Source organism: Phasianus colchicus, chromosome 11 (genome assembly GCF_987193195.1).
Source record: "Phasianus colchicus chromosome 11, bPhaCol1.hap1.1, whole genome shotgun sequence".
Taxonomy (NCBI): Eukaryota; Metazoa; Chordata; class Aves; order Galliformes; family Phasianidae; genus Phasianus; species Phasianus colchicus.
Genome location: NC_143446.1, coordinates 5,990,192 through 6,009,682, shown reverse-complemented (window position 1 = coordinate 6,009,682; position 19,491 = coordinate 5,990,192). Strand labels below are relative to the sequence as shown.

The window sequence follows — 19,491 nt, the reverse complement described above, 5'->3', positions numbered from 1 at the left end:
CTGAAGTGGCACCTCCAGTCTGCAGTGATGATGGTAGAGGTCAACAATCAACTCAAGGAACCACACAAAGATGCCAGGAATTAGAGTCTGGTCTGTGGTGACTTGCCAAGTCTGACTGAGAGGTAGCAAGATTTTCAGTTTCATCAGCAACTCTTCAATGTATAAATCTGTGAATAACAGCTGTGTTTTAAGAAATCTGTTCTGATAACAGGAAAAGTTTCTGAAGCAGAACGTCCTCTTTTACACTCTTGAAAACAGACAAGGAAAATGGATGGGTGACTAAGACAGATAAAAGCCTTCAGAAACATAACAGAGGAGAATCTGCACTGCATTCACACAGATGATTAAGCTATGTACATGAATTTGGAATTTTAAATGACAATCCAGTATCCGCAGTCATGTGGATGCAGTATCACAGTCATGTGAAAGCTTATGGCTCTAATACTCAAGACAGCAACTTAAAAAACCACATGAAGGCTTTTTTATTTTTTTACCAGCTTGTTCTGAAGCTTGGCCGATAAACTCAGCACTTGCTTTGGTAACAAACACGTCACATAGGACAAAGAGGTACGCTCTGCCCAGCAGCTGTATAACAGAAGTTACATCGCATGTGATGACGAAGGAGACACTGAACATTCTGAACATTTTCTCAGAGCAAGATAAGGCTCTGCAAACATAGAAGAAGAATGCAAAAATTCTTGGCTGGAGGAGTTTCAGCCACCAAATTCTTCCCTGTTTACTAAGTCCGCAACTTCCTTACCACTTGACAGCTTCATTGCCACAATGATAAGAGAATGCCAAGCAAAAACAATTCTTTAGAATTGGGCACAAGCACTACACGATCCATCACTCTTCAGGACTCCAGGAGTCTTCCTAGTGCCTCCTAATGCTGGAACCATGGTGGTTTCGAGGAACAAAGCACTTAAGACTCTCCAGGACAAAATCATTCTAAAACTTTGGGGCTTCCCAATTAATTGTGATTATTACCATTATATTAAATAACATCACCTACATGCAGTTCCCTTATTATTTCCCAAGCAGTGCAAACATACAGATTTGGAAAAACAGAGGTTGTGATGTCAACTGATTCTCCTGCTGTACTGATGATAGACCTCAAGATAACTATTTGTCTTGGCCCTCTGCAAATGAATTAAAAGGTCTCCATCCTATCCACATACAAAATCTCCTCTCTCCTGTAAATATCAAACACTCAAAAAACTTTCCTAATTACTTTTTTCCTTCTCAAAAAGGTAATTCTAATAGTATTTTAAACTAGCAAACATCAGAAATGCTAAACAAATTTACTTACATCACCCTATCTTTCAGTTTAGACTGAATTACTAAATAATATAATCCTACAAAATTATTTTAACTAAAATTCCAAACAATTCATTTCTGTAATAGAGCATAGTCTGTAATACCAGCAGCAGTGCCTCAGAAGACTGTGTAGTATATTTTAGGATTCCTCTGTTAATTTTCTTCCACAGTATTTTATATAAAGTCACTGTATATACTTATTTAGAAGGTCAGAACTTAATTTGCTTTGTAACTTCAAATCTCAAGCAGTTGCTCTGAAATACAATACAGTTACACCAACAAATTCCATTATCAAATGTGGAAATGTGCAAGCAATCTTGCACCTGTAACAAAGGCTTTGCAAGTCAACCTCTTTATTAGACATCAGAAATTAGACTACTTGTTAAACTGAGTTAGCTGAGGGAAAAGGATTGTGATGAAGGCCAGTCTAGGGGGTCCTTCTACCATGTTCTGGGGCTTTTTTCTATCACTCCGCTCTTGTCTGATGAATGACTCTCAAGTATAGAAGCAGATACAAATTGAAATTGACTCAAACCCTTGCTTCTCCTAAGCTTTCCATGCAATAGGTGCTAATCCTCAGTGGAGCCTGGGGATCAAAGACAAGCCTTTCAACACTCAAACCACTATTAGCAGTTTTCACAATTTGAGAAGTAACAAAAAATCTTCTACACAAGCATAGCAACAGAAAACATAAGTCAGAATACTGTGTTTGGGGAATTTTTTGTTTTAACTGATTCTGAAAGCTAATTAAGACAAGCAACAACTGCTGATGTAATATGTATGATCTATAGCAAAGACAGAGGAATACTTGGTCATGTAATTAGTGGAAATAGTATCATTATTTGCACAAAAATGAGATTGTACAATTAATTCTAAATATTAACAATTAACATCTCCATGAATATATCTTCCTAAATCAAAATACTTTGAAGTGCTTTGCTCAGACACTGAAGAAGACACTGTCTTCTTTCTTCTAACACTTTGTCCTGGCTGATCAACAGACTAGAATTCAGTGGTCTGTGGAATTCATAGTTGCAGACTACCTGGAACAAAGCCCCACCAAGTACTCATATATCTGCTCACACTAGAAGGATACAATGGATTGCCAAAAATACATATGGGAACTTGAAAAGGAATAACCATGAAACTATGCAAAAATCCATTGACTCAGAGTAATCCAAGCTGGCCTATGTTAGCTCAGTCACAAAACTAGTTGTGGCTAGCTGTCCTGCAGAGCTATCTAAGAAAAGCGCCCCTCTCACTCAGCAATGCTACCATTAATAGACTCCATTTCACAATTCTGGCCATTCAAACTAAGAAGAGAATTTGGCTTTTTTTTAAACAAAGAACAGAGTAGCAAGAAGTGCTGTGTCAAAGCATTGGTAAAGCTGATTTTTATTAGCATCTTGACTCATCACATAATCTAAAAGGGAGTATCTATTGAACAGCAGCTTGTTTTGCAGATAAGCTAGGTAGCAGTTAAAATACAACACCAGATTGCTGAGACAATTTCTCTTAGTGCACAGCCAGTTTATGAGGCGATAGGCAACCACACGGACACGTGTGCACATGTCAGACATGCAGCGTGATGTCAACAGACGGAAAGATGTCTGAGTGGCACAGCGCCGTGCAGGGAAAAACCATCGCCCCGAGCCTCGGGCTGGGACTCTGCAAACAAACCGCACCCCAGCTCAGAGCGAAAAATGAAAAGCGAGATGAAGTAAATCGGCTGCACTTCCCGGGTAACTGAATGGCGCAACTGCACCTGCTTATTTCAGCGCATATGTAACTGTAAAACGGGCCAGAAATGATGTATCAGGAAAACGTCACTCCAAACAACTGGGGACACACACTTGCACACGTAGCTTCACCAGCGGCGGCGACCGGCAGCCCACAGCTACCCGTGACAGCTGACGTTGTCGTGCCTCGCGGCGGTGGGCCCCGTCCCACCCGGCAGGGGCTCGGGGGCGGCCGCAGGCCGTCGGGAGAAACGGGGCTGCGGCGGAGCCGGGAGCGACGCCGCCCCGCCGGCGGCCCGGCCGGACGTGGCCGGAGGCGGCGAGCGGAGGGAGGCGGGCGCGGGGCGGGCCCAGGCCGGGGCCGGGCGGCGCGGCGCGGCGGGGGGCGGCGGGCGCTGCGCAGAGCCCGGCTCCCCTCGGCGGCGGCGGGCGGAAGGCCGAGGGCGGCGGCGCCATGCCCGGCCCGGCGACGCCGGGGTCCGGCCCCGACCCCGAGGAAAGCTACGACTTCCTCTTCAAGCTGGTGCTCATCGGGGACGCCAGCGTGGGCAAGACCTGCCTCGTACAGCGCTTCAAAACAGGGGCCTTCGCGGAGCGCCAGGGCAGCACCATCGGCGTGGACTTCACCATGAAGAGCCTGGAGATCCAGGGCAAGCGGGTGAAGGTGAGCGGCGGGGCCGAGGGACGGCCGCTACCCCGTGCTACGGTGCCGGCCCGGCGGGGGAACTGCGGGGGGAGCTGCGGCCGGCACGGCACGGCACGGCACAGCCCTCGGCTGCCCGGCCCGCTGCCGGCTCCTCCAGCCCTCTGCTTACTTATCCATCCCTGCGGTGCTGCCGTGCTCGGAGGAAGGGCTGCGCAGCTCCGGTGCCTCCTTCCCAAACGGCCTTGGGACGAGGCTGAACCCAGCCTGTGTATTAACTTCTCTAGCTGCAGTAGGACCAGCTGTGTAACCGCTTGGCTCCCGGCTGGGAGAAGCCCAGCTGCAAACCCGCTCCTCGGGACGCGCTGTGCTGGGTTGCACTTTAACTGGTGCCGCTCTTTCCAGCCGGGCGGCCGGCGGTGGTTTGTTTACAAACCAGAACGAACCTCGGCTGCAGTGTTCTATTTGCAGAACGGGATTTGGAACTGGCAGCCTCCGAGGAGGCGGGCAACGCTTTTTAAATTAGATATATTTAAAAGTTGTCTTAAGGCACTGTTTATGGAGTGTGCTAGAAAGTGCAGCTTCTTTAATTCTCAAATCCAAAAAAAAAACCAACCCCAAATTTGACTTCTGCTCCACTAGTGCTATAGAAAATTAGCTGATTGTTTGGGTTAGACCCCATTTTTACCCAGTGAAGTTATCCTCACTCCGTGGCACAAACCCCATACAACAGACGTGACCGCTGGTTGCAGGAGCGCCGTCAGGCAGTAGGAAAGAAAGGCTGAAGCACACAGCAACTTGTGGGGGGCTGCGGTACAAAATCCTGCACCATTCCCCTCCATAATGAGGTCACACAGCTATCTCTGCTTACTCCCAGTGGGACTAAAAAGAACTACTTCAGTCATTGCCCAGAAAATGACCGTAAAACTGTAAAGCTTTTGAGATGAAACATGGTAAAGAAATATGATAATTGCAGCTGAATTTTGGTCTGTGTTTAACAAAGTAGGGATGAAAGTTCTCTACTGTATTTTTCTTACAAATTAACTTTGGTGAGCAGAACATTAAGCAGACAAAGTTGTAGGAAATGGAAGAAATGAAGGCTCACCTCTTACAAAAAGATTAGAAGTTCAAGACCTAGCAAAGATATCTATTTTCTTTGTGGTGTTCCACCTTTTCCTATGATATATGAGGTTAGCAGCTGAACAGGAAACGCAGATGTTCAGCTTGTGCTCTTCTGTGCTTTCCAGGAAGTGAGCAGCTAATAGTTTCTCCTCTCACACTGAAACCAGGCTGACTTTAGATGCCACACAGATCGACACATGTGTCTCTTCCTGGTGCCAGGGGTCTCAGCTAGGGACTCCAGGACTAGGAGAGGACTAGCCCTGGAAATAAAGCTAACTCCCTAGGTGTGCTTTTCCATGTTGGCAGTACTTAGGCTCGAGTATCCCTGTGTTAGTTGCCAGTCTGTAGCAAAACCTCTGGATTATTTCTCAATACTTCACAGAAGACAAGTAAAAAAATGTAGGCCTCTTGAGACTTCCTTTTGCTTAAGATTGCCCTGTACTTCTGCTTAGAAAAATTCAGGGGTGCACAGGCTGAAGAATGTTATTCTGAGCACAAATTTAGGCAGATTAATCCAACACTGCTGCTGATTTGTGTTTTTGTTAGCTGCTGAGCCAGGGAGCTTGGAGTTTTGGTTTTTTTGTTTGCTCTGTTAAGGTGTGAATTGTAAGCAAAGGTTAAATTTCAGTCAGGCTTTTCCAGTTGGATTGAGATTTCAGAGTAGTCCGTCTAATCTAGAAAGGTTTGCTCTGCATTTCATAGGAAATAGAAAATAAGGAGGCATTCTTTTACACTGTTGTGAGCTTCCTTCTCAAGTAGTTAAATTCACAGTATCAGGTGTGTGTGTCTGACCCGTTGTACAGGTGTGATAGTGGTGTAGGTTATGCTGATTCTAGGAAGAGTACTTCAGCTGTCCAAACAGGTCACATCCTACTGTGTTAGTAAACAAGCCTGTGCATGTTCTCTGCAAGAGCAGCTTCTCACTGTGCCAGTCGTGTGAGACACACTTGCTTAAAAGTGTTTTACAGAAGTTGTTAATTGGGCTTCCTCAAATCAAGAGGCATTCAAAATGTGTTTAAAATAAAGTTTGATTGTTAAGAGCGTTACAGATGTGTGCCAGGCAATGTCCCTGTGCAGCTCCAACTTCATTGTGGATTTATGCTACTCAAGGCAGAATCTTTCTAAGGAATGAGAAGGCTTGTTTTGTGTTTAGCAAATGGTGCATGAATGAGAAAAATCATTTTTTTTAACTGGATCATCTTTAGAAGTTCTTTCAGAGCAACAGTGTGTCCAAAAAAGTCCCAAGGAGCATTTGGACACTGCCTCCTCCACATCCCGAGTGGCCTACGCCTCATTTTTAGTTGGGCTAAGGATAGTATTTCAACACAGCTGAGTGAGTGTGAATCAGACACTTATTTTGAGATTCAAACAAACATTTTCAAGTTAATTGTGTTAGTGTTCCTTTCTGTGTCAAACCTTGAATGTTTTCACTACAGTTATATGTGCCTGAAATAGCTGGAGCCTAAGGATTTTAAGTCTGATTTCCTTTAGATGCATTTTTGTTGAAGAGGGGAAAAGAAACATGTTGGATGAGTAAAGTTGAAGGATCTGCAGATAATGGTGTTGTTTTTTTAGCTTAACTCAAATAACACTTTCATCTTAAAGCTGTATTCTTTCAAATGTCTCAAATGACATCTCATACAGCAGTGCTTCAGCAGCTACTGAAGCTGTCTAAGCGTCATATATAAAGAGAGGCTACTGCCTGAAAAAGAAGCTATTCACAGATGGTCCTGGTAACTGAAACTTTCTCTGTAGTAACAAAATATAAAGAACTGGTAGTGTAAGAATTCCCAATATGTGCTATTGCAGATTTGCAGGGATTTACCTCTTCCAGAGAGGAAGAACAAGTAGATTCTCTGTGCCATCAAGTCTGTTTCTCTTCTTGTACTTTCTTTAAGATTTCTATTTGCAGTTTGAGATACTGTCCAGTAGGATTAAATGAGCCAGCTGTCTTGGGACAGGCTTCTGTGAGCCATGGGCTAAAAAGCAGACCATGTCACACAGAGCCATGTGGGGATGTGGAATATTTAGTAGGTTGGGTTCTAATGGAATGTCGAAATCCAAACTGCATGTGATGACCATCTTGATTTCCAACTGCAAGGTGTTGCACTTGGGTTGAGGCAATCCCAGATATGTAAACAGAATGGGAAAAGAACTCCTTGAGAAGAGCCCTACAAAGAAGACCTGGGGTGGTCCTGATGGACAAAAAGCTGGATGTGAGCCAGCTGTGTGCTCTCACTGTTTAGAAGGCCAACAGTATCCTGGGCCGCATCCACAGAGGGGTGACAGCAGGGAGAGAGAGGTGATCATCCCCCTCTACTCTGCCCTCATGAGGCTCCATACTGTGTCCAAGCCTGGGACTCCCTGTACAGGAGGGATGTGGAACTGCTGGAGGGGTGTCTGGAGGAGAGCACTAAAGATGATCAATGGGCTGGAGCACCTCTCTCTCCTATGATGAAAGGTTGATGGAGCTGAGCTTGTTTAGACTGGAGAAGATTCTGGGGAGACCTCAGTGTGGCCTTCCGGTACTTGAAGGGAGCTTACAAGTAGGAGCGGGACCAACTTCTTACAAAGTCTGATAATGACAGGACAAGGGGGAATGGCTTGAAACTAAAAGGGAAGATTTAGGTTAGACATGGGGAAGACATTTTTTGCTCAGAGAGTAGTGAGGTGCTGGAACAGGTTGCCCAGAGTAGCTGTGGATGCCCTATTGCTGGAGGCATTCAAGGCCAAGTTGGATGGGATCCTGGGCAGCCTCATGTAGTGGCTGGCAGCCCTACCCATGGCAGGGGGCTTAGAATACATCATCTTTAAGGTCCCCTCCAACCTAAGCCATTCTACGATTGATTTTGTAAAGCTATCTGCATGAACAAAAATGCTTTAGTATGTGCTGTCTTATAAACTGCAGTTGTGGTTTATTACATGCTCTCTCCTTAGCAAACTAAACCCTAGATAACAGAGACCGTAGTTCCCAAAAGTCATGGTTGTTGATGTAATGGATAGTAATTAAAATCCTATTGATAAAATAATTCTTTGTTCTTTGACAGAAAGAATGTGGCAAACAAACAAAATTTTGTAACAGTTATGTCACTGTAAGAAAATATAAAACTGGAACTGGGATTTTGCATAATAAAAATCAAGGATATTCGTAAGTCCAAGCCTGTGACTTGTGGTTAGGAATAACAAAATTCCATTTCTTTTCATGAGCCTCCTCTTTTGGACTGATGAATTAATAGAGTATCTTTAATATTTATTTCATGCTGCCATTTTAAAGTATTATGCATATGGCAAATATTTTTTTCCATTATGATTTTTTTCTCTTCACTGTGTCTTCTGAAAAGCAGCAGGAGAGAATGTTGAAAACAAACACATTCATTTTAAAACAAATACTTCTTTATGTACCACCACACTTTTTAACTTGCAGGCTTTTTCAGTCCATATGTTATTAAGGTTCTGGACTTTTATTCAGACTTTATGGCTGTAAATAGGAGGGCTACTCTGAAAGTAATGCCTCCTATTTTATTATGTTGGCCCACAACGTCGGTGGCGGTATGGCAGTAGAGGCTGAACCTTCCCCACCAATATTCCATTAACTTATGTTGCCACATGATGGCAACAGAGGGGCAACCTGACAGAATGGTGTCTGACATGGAAGGTGTGTATGAATCAAAGGAGTGGAACTGAATTCCTCCATGCAGAAAAAACTGTACATTCATTGACACTTGCTGAACATTTATGGAGACAAACAGTGGGTGTGAGCACAGTGGTGTGGTGGGTGGTACATTTTTAGCAGTGGCCACTGTGACTGTGGGTCACCTCCACTTGTGCATTATTTTTATGAGCGTAGCGTGCAGGCTCTTGTTCATCACTAATGAAAATGCACAGCTAATGATGGTGCCTGTATTGAGAAAGAGCATTCTGTGTCAGAATTGACACTATCAAATGGTAGTATTGTGCTCTTTGTATGTGTTGTAGCTTCTGTGGAAATAAATAGGAAGCACTGCTTTCAGAGCAACATATGTATATTCTGTTCAAAATGTAATGTGTTATTATCTGGCCAAACTGCAAGTAATACAAAATTACGGCTTGTTAGCTGTCTTGACTCCTGACTGATGGGAGAGTCAGCTCCAAACAAATCACAAATTTATTGTGTAATGGCATCATATACAGTAGAAAGAATAAAATAGGAAATGCATAATATTTGAGGAAAAAGACAAAAAAGGATAGGAATTTGCTGCAGCCAGCCCTAGTCAAGAAGCTGACTCCTCTGGGATCCTGAAACATGTTTTAATGTTCTGTTTTGATCTGAGTTGTGTCAGCGTGCTAGGAAGCATGCAAAGCCCTAGGCTTTCTTCAAAAAGGGGAAGCTTTTGCCTTTTGATTCCTTGGTAGGGTTGGAAGACTATGGACAGTGTACCTACACTTGACAACTTGTGATAGCTTGTGTAATATGCTGTATCAAAAAGTAACCTGTAGTTGAGGAAGAAGGAAGAAAGAGTTGTATTTACTGACATTGCTAAACAAAAACAAATCAATTGGTTATTACATGGAAGCAGTAATGTGATATTCAAAGGAAAGTATAGCTCTCATCTCAACTACTTTGACACTCATAACACCAGAGCAAACAGGAATGCAGAATGCTTAGCAAACAGTAATTCTTCATTCTCTGAAAACTTTGTAGTAAAAATAATCAAATGGATCAGCTCATCGTACCTATTGCATGTATGAATGGTACTTTAAATATATTGCTATACAGAGCTTGTTTTTTGCACTTTTGTCAAAGTTGCAAGATTGTTTCAGTAAGACTTTTTAGGAGTAGTGTTGTGATTTGTTAGACACAGTCTATTGGTTTAGAATGATTTAGTGGAGTCTTTGCATCCACCCTTTTAGTGCTGGGAAACTTTAAGGAAGTTGCTATATTTTGAAGAATTCATAGCATAAAATGGCGTTTCTAGTTTTGTAATAGAAGTTATTGACTGCAGGATATACCTAGTTATTATTAATGCTGCTTCACAAACAAAGGTAAACCTGGACTCCTGCAATATTTTAGAAAAATTGGAAAAGTACTTATAAATTATGTAGGAAATAAGGGAAGGGGAATTTATTTAAAGAGTCCTGAGGCCAGTTGTTAAGCATTAACCTTTGATAAACAGTATGTTTATCAATGCAAGACAAGTCCAAATTAAACCATTTGATAATACTAATTTACTGTGCTCTTTGGTCAGTCTATTAGTCACCATTTTCAACGTGGTCAGTTTCTGTGGTTGAAACTCTGCTTTCTTTGAGCCTAATCAGACAATCAAGAATGATTTTCCAGAAAGCCATCATATATTTTACTACCTTTTGACTTAAAGGCATGTGTGATTTGCTGGAGTTCATAACTCCATATGGCTTGTCCGTCTTCCTTCCTCACATCCTCTGAATGTGTATGCATCTTAGTTAAGGCAGCACACCTCAGATAACCAGGTTGGTAAAGTAACTCCACGAGTCCCATAAAAATGGCTGTTTATGTACAGTTCCATAACACCATGCAGGTTTGGTTTAGATATATCAGACTTGTGCACACTGATAGATCAAATAAACAGTACAAATACTACAAATCTGAAACATCCGCAGAAAATCTGAAGTGCCTACAAAAGGAACATGGGTGCATACAAATACATTGAATGTTTTCCTATATTTCTGCCTAGAGTTCTCTTAGCAGAACCACAAGAGTCTTGTGCATAACAAGATAACAAGAGTTGACTGTACAACCTTGTGTATTAGGGTTGATCTACTCTTCTAAGTGCAAAGCAAGTCTCTTTGAATTGGCTTTATTAAACATGATTGCCTGCCATCATTTATTTTCATGCAACTATATATGTGTTTTTAAATCTAAAATCATAGAATCAAGAGTATTTCAGGTTGAAAGAACTTCATGTCTTTCATCCAGCCTCCCTCTCAAAGTAGTCAGCTTTGAGAACATACCAGGTTGTTCAGGGTCTAAAATGGTCTGGTCTTGAAAATCCAGGGATTTTCACTGCAAAGTGTTAACTCTTCAAACAAAAGAAAAATCCTTATTTTTCAGTTACATATGTGAGTAAAGCCATAAAGTGAATCAGATTAACAGCTGCTAGTTTCAGCACAGAGAGGGCAAAGTTATGCAGCTGGGAGGGCAAGTCTTTGATGACTGTGTAGCCTTAGTTTAGCTTAAGCAAATCATGTCCTTCTGTGACTGACTTTGTTTGAAACAGAGTGATCACTCACCTAGCTCCTTCTGCAAGACAGAAAGGTCTGTCAGGTAGTATGTATGCTTATGGGTTATGTCACACAGATAGAGCTAACACATACTGTAGTTTCAGCATTGGAAAAAAAACACAATAAATAAGATCTCACAAAAAGCTGAACGATTCTGTCTTTACATAAAAGAGAAATGACAATTTGAGAAGCAAAAATATCAAAATTCTATGAGAACCTGCCTGGAGCACATGGGCTGGGAGGAAGATTGCTGTTTGAGCTCCTCTGAAGATCAAGCCTGTGGTCTGTGCTATTCCCAGCAGAGATGCAGGGCTTCAGCAACTTCATACATTTAGTCCTGTGAAGACACAGACATAAACACTTGAGTAAAAAATGTCTGGGAATGCTGTAAGAGCTTCCTGATGTCACTGTGATGTTGCTGTATTGCTGTTGAACGACTGTGGAAATCTGGGAGGATCAGAGACACCAGGTCATACTCGAGTTCAGAAAGAGCAAGAAATGCTGACAACTACAGGCTGATCAGATTCATTTTGGTCACTCAGAAAATGATGGAGCAAATCCTCCTCGGAGAATTAAGTTTTGATCTCACTTTGAGCAAGTGGTTGTCTTTGTCAGCTCCTCAAATTTGTCCCAACTTCCATGATTCTGTGATTCTATGGAAGGTACATGTAGAGATGTTTTCAAAATTCAGTATATGGCATAAGGCCCAAGACCAGCTTGCTTAATCTCTCTGCAGGTAAGTCATTTTATACCACATGAAAAGCTTTTATTTAAAAAAATATTGAAGTCTTCTATATGTGTAATATCTCTCAGTCTCCTCCCAGGAGTTGGGTGATCATCATTAGCCTTATTTTGCACGTGACCTTAAGTGCTGAAACTTAAACTATATAAAGAACAAAGAGGTCTAGTGGGAGACTTGAGTACAGAGAACATAAAAAGCTTGTCATTAACTTCCTTGTCTAATAGTTGTCTGTTTACTTCTCTAGATCATTAACAGTTCCAATAATAAGCATGGTTTTGTGGCTTCCTGAGTCCATTACAGTCCCTTTCCCTTCTCTGAGAAAACTTACCAAAACCGAGAAGTACTTTTTCACTGAATTGATTCCTTTTAAGCTGTGCATACATTGTTTGAGATCTAAATGCTTACTTAGCATAGGAACATTATCTGATCAATACAGCCTTTTTCAAAATGAAAGTTTCTGCTTGAACACAGAATCATAGAATCACAAGGTTGGAAAGGACCTACAAGATCATCTATTCCCAACTGTCCTCCTATTACCACTGCTACCATAAGCTACTAAACCATATCTTGTAGCTCCTCATCCAGGCGCCTCTTGAAGTCAGTCCTATCCTTTCATGCAGCAGAGTCAGGTGATAGAAACAAAATACTGATGTGTAAAATAAATACATTGAACATGGTTCTGTACTGCTTGGTGTAAAACATCACTGAAGTTACTACCAGCTTTTTAAAAGAAAGAGGTTCAAAGAGGGGAACAAATTAACAAAAGGTCCACAATAAGGAAAAAGACTCGAGTATTTACTTATGTCCAATCCAATTAAGAGAAGATGTAGAATGTAATGAATTGTACAAACACATACACACGTGCACATAAAAAAGCAATGGTGTCTCATTTATCATCGTTTGGGAATGAGGAGGAGGGGAAGTGAAATTTAAAATTATTAAAAGAAAAATCTTTGCTTGCTTGGATGCAAGCAATTATTACTATTGCTTGCACCCAAGAATTGTGAAGGATTCATAAAGAATTAGAGATTTATATCGAGAATGAGAATCCACAGTTACTTTGGATTAAAAGCTCCTATGACATAAGCTGTCACATTCCAGAACATTAGACAACCTGTAAAACAAGAGGATTTAAAAATAAACTTTCCCTACGAGCAAGATATTGTATTTGTGCACTCTCAGTTATTTGGCTTCTTCCTCTGGAACATCTAGTACAGGGAACTCAAAACTTGACACTAAACCTATAGTTTTTACATTACTGGATTTAGGCAAAAGTACATCAGCTGAGCGTTTCTTCTTCCCCATACGAAGTTTGTTCTACCATGTAAAAGCAAAGTGTCTGGAAGCTCTTTGTATCTGAAAGTGACAGAGGCGTAGGTCTAAACACACCAAAGTGATAATTTCATGGTCTGCTACAGCAGACTGCATCAGAGCTCACCGGCTGGAACCCAAAGCATCTCAATGTAAATATCAAGTTCAGGCAGCCAAGAAAAAGTTCTCCAGTATACACTGTTATCCTTAAATCATAATCAGATGAAAAGTGTAATGCCACAATGTGTTACGTATAAAAGAGATTTATGACAAGGCTATTGAATCAAGTCCTATCTTTTGACTCAAGAAAACTTAATGTATTTTAAAACCTTTACTAGCCAGTGTGTCATTGCATGCTTTGTTTTATTTAGTTGCAGATCTGGGACACAGCTGGCCAGGAGAGATTCCGAACTATCACACAGAGTTATTACCGCAGCGCCAACGGAGCAATCCTAGCCTATGATATCAGCAAGAGAGGCTCCTTCCTGTCCATTCCTCGCTGGATCGAGGATGTGAGAAAGTATGCTGGTTCCAACATAGTGCAGTTACTGATCGGTGAGTTAAAATCACGGACTGAAAATATTAATACTCAGTACTACAGGATGCTGGGCAATGTAACAGAACCTATTGATGGTTAAAAGTTTTGGTTTTGCTTGAAATCAAAATGTATGTAATAGAGCTGATTGGATTTTTTTTTTTTTTTTTAAATCAGAAAGTGCTGATTCATCAGGCAAATATGCTTAAGAAGCCTGTCTGCTTTGATTAAGTTCTTTTAAGCATTAGGCAGCTTTGTATCAGAAGCCAGCTTTTAAGCCCTCGCGTCTCACTTAGTGGTGAAGTAAATACCCAAGATACCCAGGTTCTGAAGCAGAGCTGCTATATAGCTATTCTGATGATTACAACTGTAAAGTTTCTAGGGCAAGAAGTTCCATCATATCAAGCAGACATATTTTGATGGACCAGTGCACCCACATCCTTCAGCAGACTGAGGATTTTGGAAGAACTTCAGTGCAATTAGAATCCATCAGTTCTCTATTTGAAATACTGCCTCCCAGCTCCAGTGTTTCTGACTCAGACACCATTCTTGGGGCTTGTGAATCTGTTAGTGCTTCATTATCCCAGACATACTTAGGAACCAGAAGACTGCTGTTGTTTTCACTGGGTCTTTCTTTTCTTTTTTTTCTCACAAAATGATGTTAGCTCTGATTTCTAACCCACTTTTCTTTCTCCAGCCATTGCTCTTCAATCCTGTCACTTTGGTTATTGACTTTTTTCTGTTCTACATATGAGTCATACAGAAATACAAGTTGGAAGGGTCTTATGGAGACGACTTAGTCCAACCTTTTGCTGAAAGCAAGGTTGATGTTAGGTTGATCAGGGCCTTTTCAGTTAAATTTTGAAAATCTCCAAGAATGGAAATTCTACAGCTGCTCTAAGTGACATGACAACCTTCTGCCAAACACTAGCTCTGGCATAAACAGTCATCATAAATTTCTCTTTCTTATTTCCAGGAAACAAGTCTGACCTAAGTGACCTTCGAGAGGTTCAGCTGGAAGAAGCTCAGAGTCTGGCTGAACACTATGATAATATCATCTGTGCCATAGAGACCTCTGCAAAAGACTCCAGCAATGTGGAGGAGGCTTTTGTGAAGATGGCTACAGAGCTCATGATGAGACACGGGGGCCCTATGTTCAGTGAGAAGAATACTGACAGCATCAAGCTTGACAGCAAAGACGTTGTAGAAGGCTGGGGGTGTGGTTGCTGATATGAGCTAGGTGAAATCCCTGACTTTACTGGAATTTAGATGGTGCTTTACCCTAATGCTGAGTAGCACAGTAGCCATATTCTCCTCCTCCTGTGAAACCAGCCATTTTGTAGAAGTTAGTTAGACACAATCCTGGTTGCTTTGGTGTCTTTTTTTTTTTTTATAAGGGGACTTCTGAGAGGTAGTCCTAAAAGTTAGGCCCTTTGAAAAAACTTAATCAGCATTTTTCCCTGCCATTTCCTTTTCTGTAACCATCATGCCAGGTACGACAGTGGGAAAAAAAACTTTTAACTGGTGATGCAGGGTAGGAGACGGATGGTTGGAAAAGGCTGCCTCACATCCAAAGTACTGAAGCACTTAGTATGGAATTGTTGGCAAAGAAGGTTACTTTTAGAATAGGCACGCTTGACAGCATCTCTTCAAATCCTCAGCGCTCCGCCAGTGACCAGAAAGCCTAGAAGTGACAGGAGTGTCTTTGATAAAGGTATTTCAATTTCCAAAATACCCACAATACAGGACCAAATAGCAGTCATCTGTCCAAGGGCATATGGATTGCTAGCTAGTAATGGAACGGGCCCAGGAAGGGCAGCCTTCTCTCAGGTTGTTTTTTTTTTTTTTTTTTTTCATTTTCTTAAGTTATCATTTTAACAGATAGCAAAATCACCCTGAGTGGTATCACACTGATATCTGACTTACTGTCAGGCAGGGTTGGACCAGTTTAGTCATTTTAAATATAGTCTTGAGAAGAGGGAAAATGTATTGCATTTGTTACTGTTTGCAGTGATAGTTCCCTTTTACAAGTGAGTGTCATGGATTTTTTGCCCTCAGGTCTATTAATTTCATTTGAAACTCAAGACCTGCACCACTGGAAACAGGAACTGGAGAAATCTTGAACTGAGTGGTAGCCATGATCCCTTGCCACGTGCCTCACGGTCATATACAGGGTTAATTCAGATCATACCTTTGACATAATGTTACCAGAGAGTTTATTGTTTAAGTGGTATAAGTAGGATTCGGTTGATTTTTAGCCATCTTTTTTAAATATAATCTGGGCATGTAATTAGAAAGAAGACTTCACAGTAGCTGAGAACTGCATGCATTGCAGCTTTTTTGTTTTAAGAGTCTAGCATCTTCATGAGGGATTGCCTCCCCCCTTTCTACTCCTCTACTTCTCTCTCCCTGTCACTAATTACTGTTTGTTTCTTAAAACAATTCGCCGGGAAAATCTTTTACTGTTGATCAAAACTCACATTATGAAGTAGAATAGATTTCATAATCATATAGTTGTCTTTCAGATTCAGCTCTATACTGCATGTTGTAGATACAGTTGAAATGCTGATGGCAGCAGTCCTCCCTGGATTTACATGCTGAAGCACCTCATAAACTCAGATTAGAAAAAGGAGCAGAAGCAGGCTTATCTTTAGATCTGCACTTAAAGCAAAGGTGTTCAGAAGCAACCAGTGATTTTTCCAGTCTAGATACTTTAAAGTAGCTCATTTACAGAAAGCACCCACATGAAATGAAGTTACTTTGTTCCTTCTGAAAATCTTGGATCTTGGTGGATTGGTTTGCTACCAGGTTTACACCTGTTTTTAGCCATTCAGCATATCCGGCATCATGAAAGTCTGGAAGACTGAAGAAAGGGCTATTAGATCCTAATTTCAGTGCTATTCATTTTCATACAGAAAATATTAAATCATTCCTTGGTCTTTCTGTTTGTGGGCTTTTGTTGTGTTTTTTTGTTTGTTTGTTTGTTTGTTTTTTAAAGTATGATGTAGGATTATTGAAGAATTGCTTGGCTTTGTATCCTGTTTGCTTCTAATCTAAGGGACTAGATTTCAAGTTTTATAGTTGTAAGACTGAAAGGGCTTTACATTTTTCAATTAGCACTGTTTTCATAATTGTTCTATACGGAAGGGCAGACTAAGCCACAGTATTCAGTAGCATTTTGGGGACACACCCAGTAGCATTTGCAGGACATACCCAGCTCTCCTACATCCAAAGATAGCAGGCAGTGAGTTCCCAGTGGTAACTAAAAACCAAAAATTAGAATCATCCAAACTCTGCCTGTTATTAGAAATCATGCATTCCACTCCCAGGAAAATCTATGAAGACAGTCCAAGCTAAAATTCAGTCCTGATTACTGTTTTTCCTCCTGGTTAGATGGTCTTTAAGCTGCAGAATATTGGCAAGCATTGGACTTATCATGACTTCTTATAGTTTACATCTTTAGGTTACAGTCCTGCAGGTCTGCATGCATGCACATGGACACTCAGATAAGCACAGCCTCCAGTATCTGCAGGATTGGTGCCAAATTATTTAATCCATGCAGATAAAATTTCATGTGCATTTAAGGACAGTATTGCTACTACTCAAAATCGCTAGTTTACACAGCAGATCAACTTAAAACTGGATCAAGACACAAAAGTAACATAGATCTTCCAGTGCAGTCAGTGATTTTTTAAATTATTATTATTATTATTATTTTTACAGTAAATGGAGAAATCCATTTCCTTAGTTTTATGTCCCATCTAGTAAATGAGTAGCCACACACCAAGGAGCTGACCTTTCCTTAGTATTAGCTCCCATTTCTCTCTTACACTACAGTTGAAGGTTGTGACTCTGCCTGCAGGTTGGGTTTGTCTCAATCAGAAAACAGGAGATACAATCAGTGATTTCTTCACTGCATTTTCCAGTGACGACCCACACTGGTTCAGATTTGTTTTTTGTAAAAAGACAGAGACTGTGGCTTCAGGTCAGCTTTGTCCTCTAACTCTAAAGGCTACCTGGATGAAGAGAGGGAGTAGCAATATATCTGAGATTTACAGGTAAAAAAAAATTGTTTCAGCTCTCAGGTTACAAATGTGCACTGATGTACATCAAGTGAATAATTCAGTAGCACATGATTAGAGTTCACAGTGTAAACTTTTGCCAAGAGCCCTGTTTACTGGCAGCTGATCATTAACAAGACTATGGTGCACTAACTGCCTTTAACAGATCTCCTTGGCTGACCACGTATTTATCATTTGGTTTTGGCAGTGCCCAAAGTGTGCAAAATATTACATAAACGCAGAAGGGAACATTGATCCCTGCCCTATAACAATTAAGAATGGAATGCAGAAGCAAATACTAAACTGAAATCATCAGCAGAATGTGGTTCCCAGGAGCGTGGGCAGTGTTATTCTCTCTACTGATTTTTGATTTAAGCTAATTTTACCTCCAGTTAGCCATCCAGTCCATTATAATGGATGGAATTTTTTACAAATATTTATAGTTATGTAACTATTGTATCAAATAAATGTAAACCTAGAAACAAATTTGCAAAACAAATTATATATATATATATAAAAATTAATGAGAATATATATGAGAACAGAAGAAAAGTCCTAATGATTTTACTACTCTCAGTGAAGTGTGCAAAGTGCAAGTGACTTTATGAGGGAGTAACAAATCAAATGAAGCCCTCCTTACACAGCATAGATTTCTTAAAATTCTGAAAACCAGGGCTGTTACTCAGTTTTTTCTTTGACTTCAGAGGAAACCAGATTTATATGAAGAAAAGATTGTCACATGTATTGTAAATGCATTACTGCTGTAAACCTTAACATTCTGCATACATCTGAGCAGTAGTACACTCAAATAACACCAAAGCTTTGCCCTAGTGCTTCCCTGCTATTTTATTATTCCACTGAGATTTACACCTCCATCACTTAATCTCATAGCCAGTCAGTGTCCCTGTTTACTCTTCGAATGCCTTTTGCCATCTCATGTCAGTCCTGAGGGAACTGGGAGCTCTTCCCAGATTTGATAGTTCTTTTTCTCCCTAGAGGAAGAGATTTAAAGATCTGGGAAATATTATCTCAGTTTTAATGTTGTAGTATTTTTAGTGTTGACCATCCCCATCCCACGGAGATTTTGGTCTGAAAACAAGCCTCCTGCATACATTAGTGTTTGCTGGGCAGGTCATGTTTTCTTTCAACTCTACTGAACATAGTCATAGAACTATTCAAAGCAGCAAAAATCTCAGACGCAAGCACTTAAATGCAGTCCCCACCATGTACTTTAGGAAAAAAAGAGCTATTCTACAACAAGATCATTCTGATTCCCAGCACCAGTTTAGCCCTCTCTACCCTTTTTTATAATTTCATTTTAGTCTGAAGAACAAAAGAGCTTTTTTTTTTTTAAAAAAAAAATTTCCTTTGTTTTTACTGTCTTTTTTCAACAAGGGTTTCTGTCACACTAATACTGATAATGGCAGGTCCCCCAATTACCTCTATACCTTTAGGTGTGACTGAAGGCAGATTGTGTCAACAGTTGCCTTGTTTTGACATACTGATTTGTATGAGGCCACTGGAAAACAAATTAACAGTAAGATCCCAAGAATGAGAAAAGTAAAGCCTATGCCTTAGTTAGCCAAGAAGAATTTTGTAATTTATCTCATTAAATCTGGGCAGTTTAGTCAATGATTACTCAGTTTAAAGCAGGTAGTTTCCTTCTCATAGTTAAAGTAATACACTGCACTAGTAGTTACAGGTTTTCCTGCTTGACTTTTGATGGCTGTCTACCTCCAACAAAAGTGGAATGTTGAACTGTAGCTGAACGTACGTAACAGACT

General features: G+C 40.8%; 2 protein-coding genes across 7 annotated transcripts in view; one reads left to right on the top strand and one right to left on the bottom strand.

The window, feature by feature from the left end:
• LOC116238924 (haloacid dehalogenase-like hydrolase domain-containing 5) overlaps positions 1 to 19,491 on the bottom strand; it is a 64,464-nt gene that overhangs the window by 29,891 nt on the left and 15,082 nt on the right. For 2 of the 5 annotated variants that reach the window (XM_090148102.1, XM_090148101.1), the window contains exon 9: positions 11,280 to 11,395. In XM_090148102.1, the coding sequence (XP_090004228.1) occupies positions 11,280 to 11,395 (116 nt within the window). Of the gene's footprint in view, positions 1 to 8,608; positions 9,292 to 11,279; positions 11,396 to 19,491 lie in introns of those variants that run through there. The other 3 variants (XM_090148103.1, XR_016470085.1, XR_016470084.1) reach the window with 3 other exon arrangements.
• On the top strand, positions 3,452 to 19,056 carry RAB43 (RAB43, member RAS oncogene family). Of its 2 annotated transcripts, none has more exons than XM_090148110.1 (3): positions 3,452 to 3,720; positions 13,489 to 13,666; positions 14,623 to 19,056. In XM_090148110.1, exons 1-3 carry the CDS (start codon positions 3,511 to 3,513, stop codon positions 14,874 to 14,876), a joined length of 642 nt encoding a protein of 213 aa, XP_090004236.1. In that variant the 5' UTR covers positions 3,452 to 3,510; the 3' UTR covers positions 14,877 to 19,056. The 2 variants fall into 2 exon arrangements, with proteins under 2 accessions (XP_090004236.1, XP_090004235.1); XM_090148109.1 differs by having other exon boundaries at positions 13,483 to 13,666.

Bases quoted from the DNA above. Each gene is read 5' to 3' on its own strand.
- RAB43 (XM_090148109.1), top strand. From the start codon at position 3,511: ATGCCCGGCCCGGCGACGCCGGGGTCCGGCCCCGACCCCGAGGAAAGC. The intron at 3,721-13,482 runs GTGAGCGGCGGG...TGTTTTATTTAG, and splicing joins TCCAGGGCAAGCGGGTGAAG to TTGCAGATCTGGGACACAGC. The intron at 13,667-14,622 runs GTGAGTTAAAAT...TCTTATTTCCAG, and splicing joins CATAGTGCAGTTACTGATCG to GAAACAAGTCTGACCTAAGT.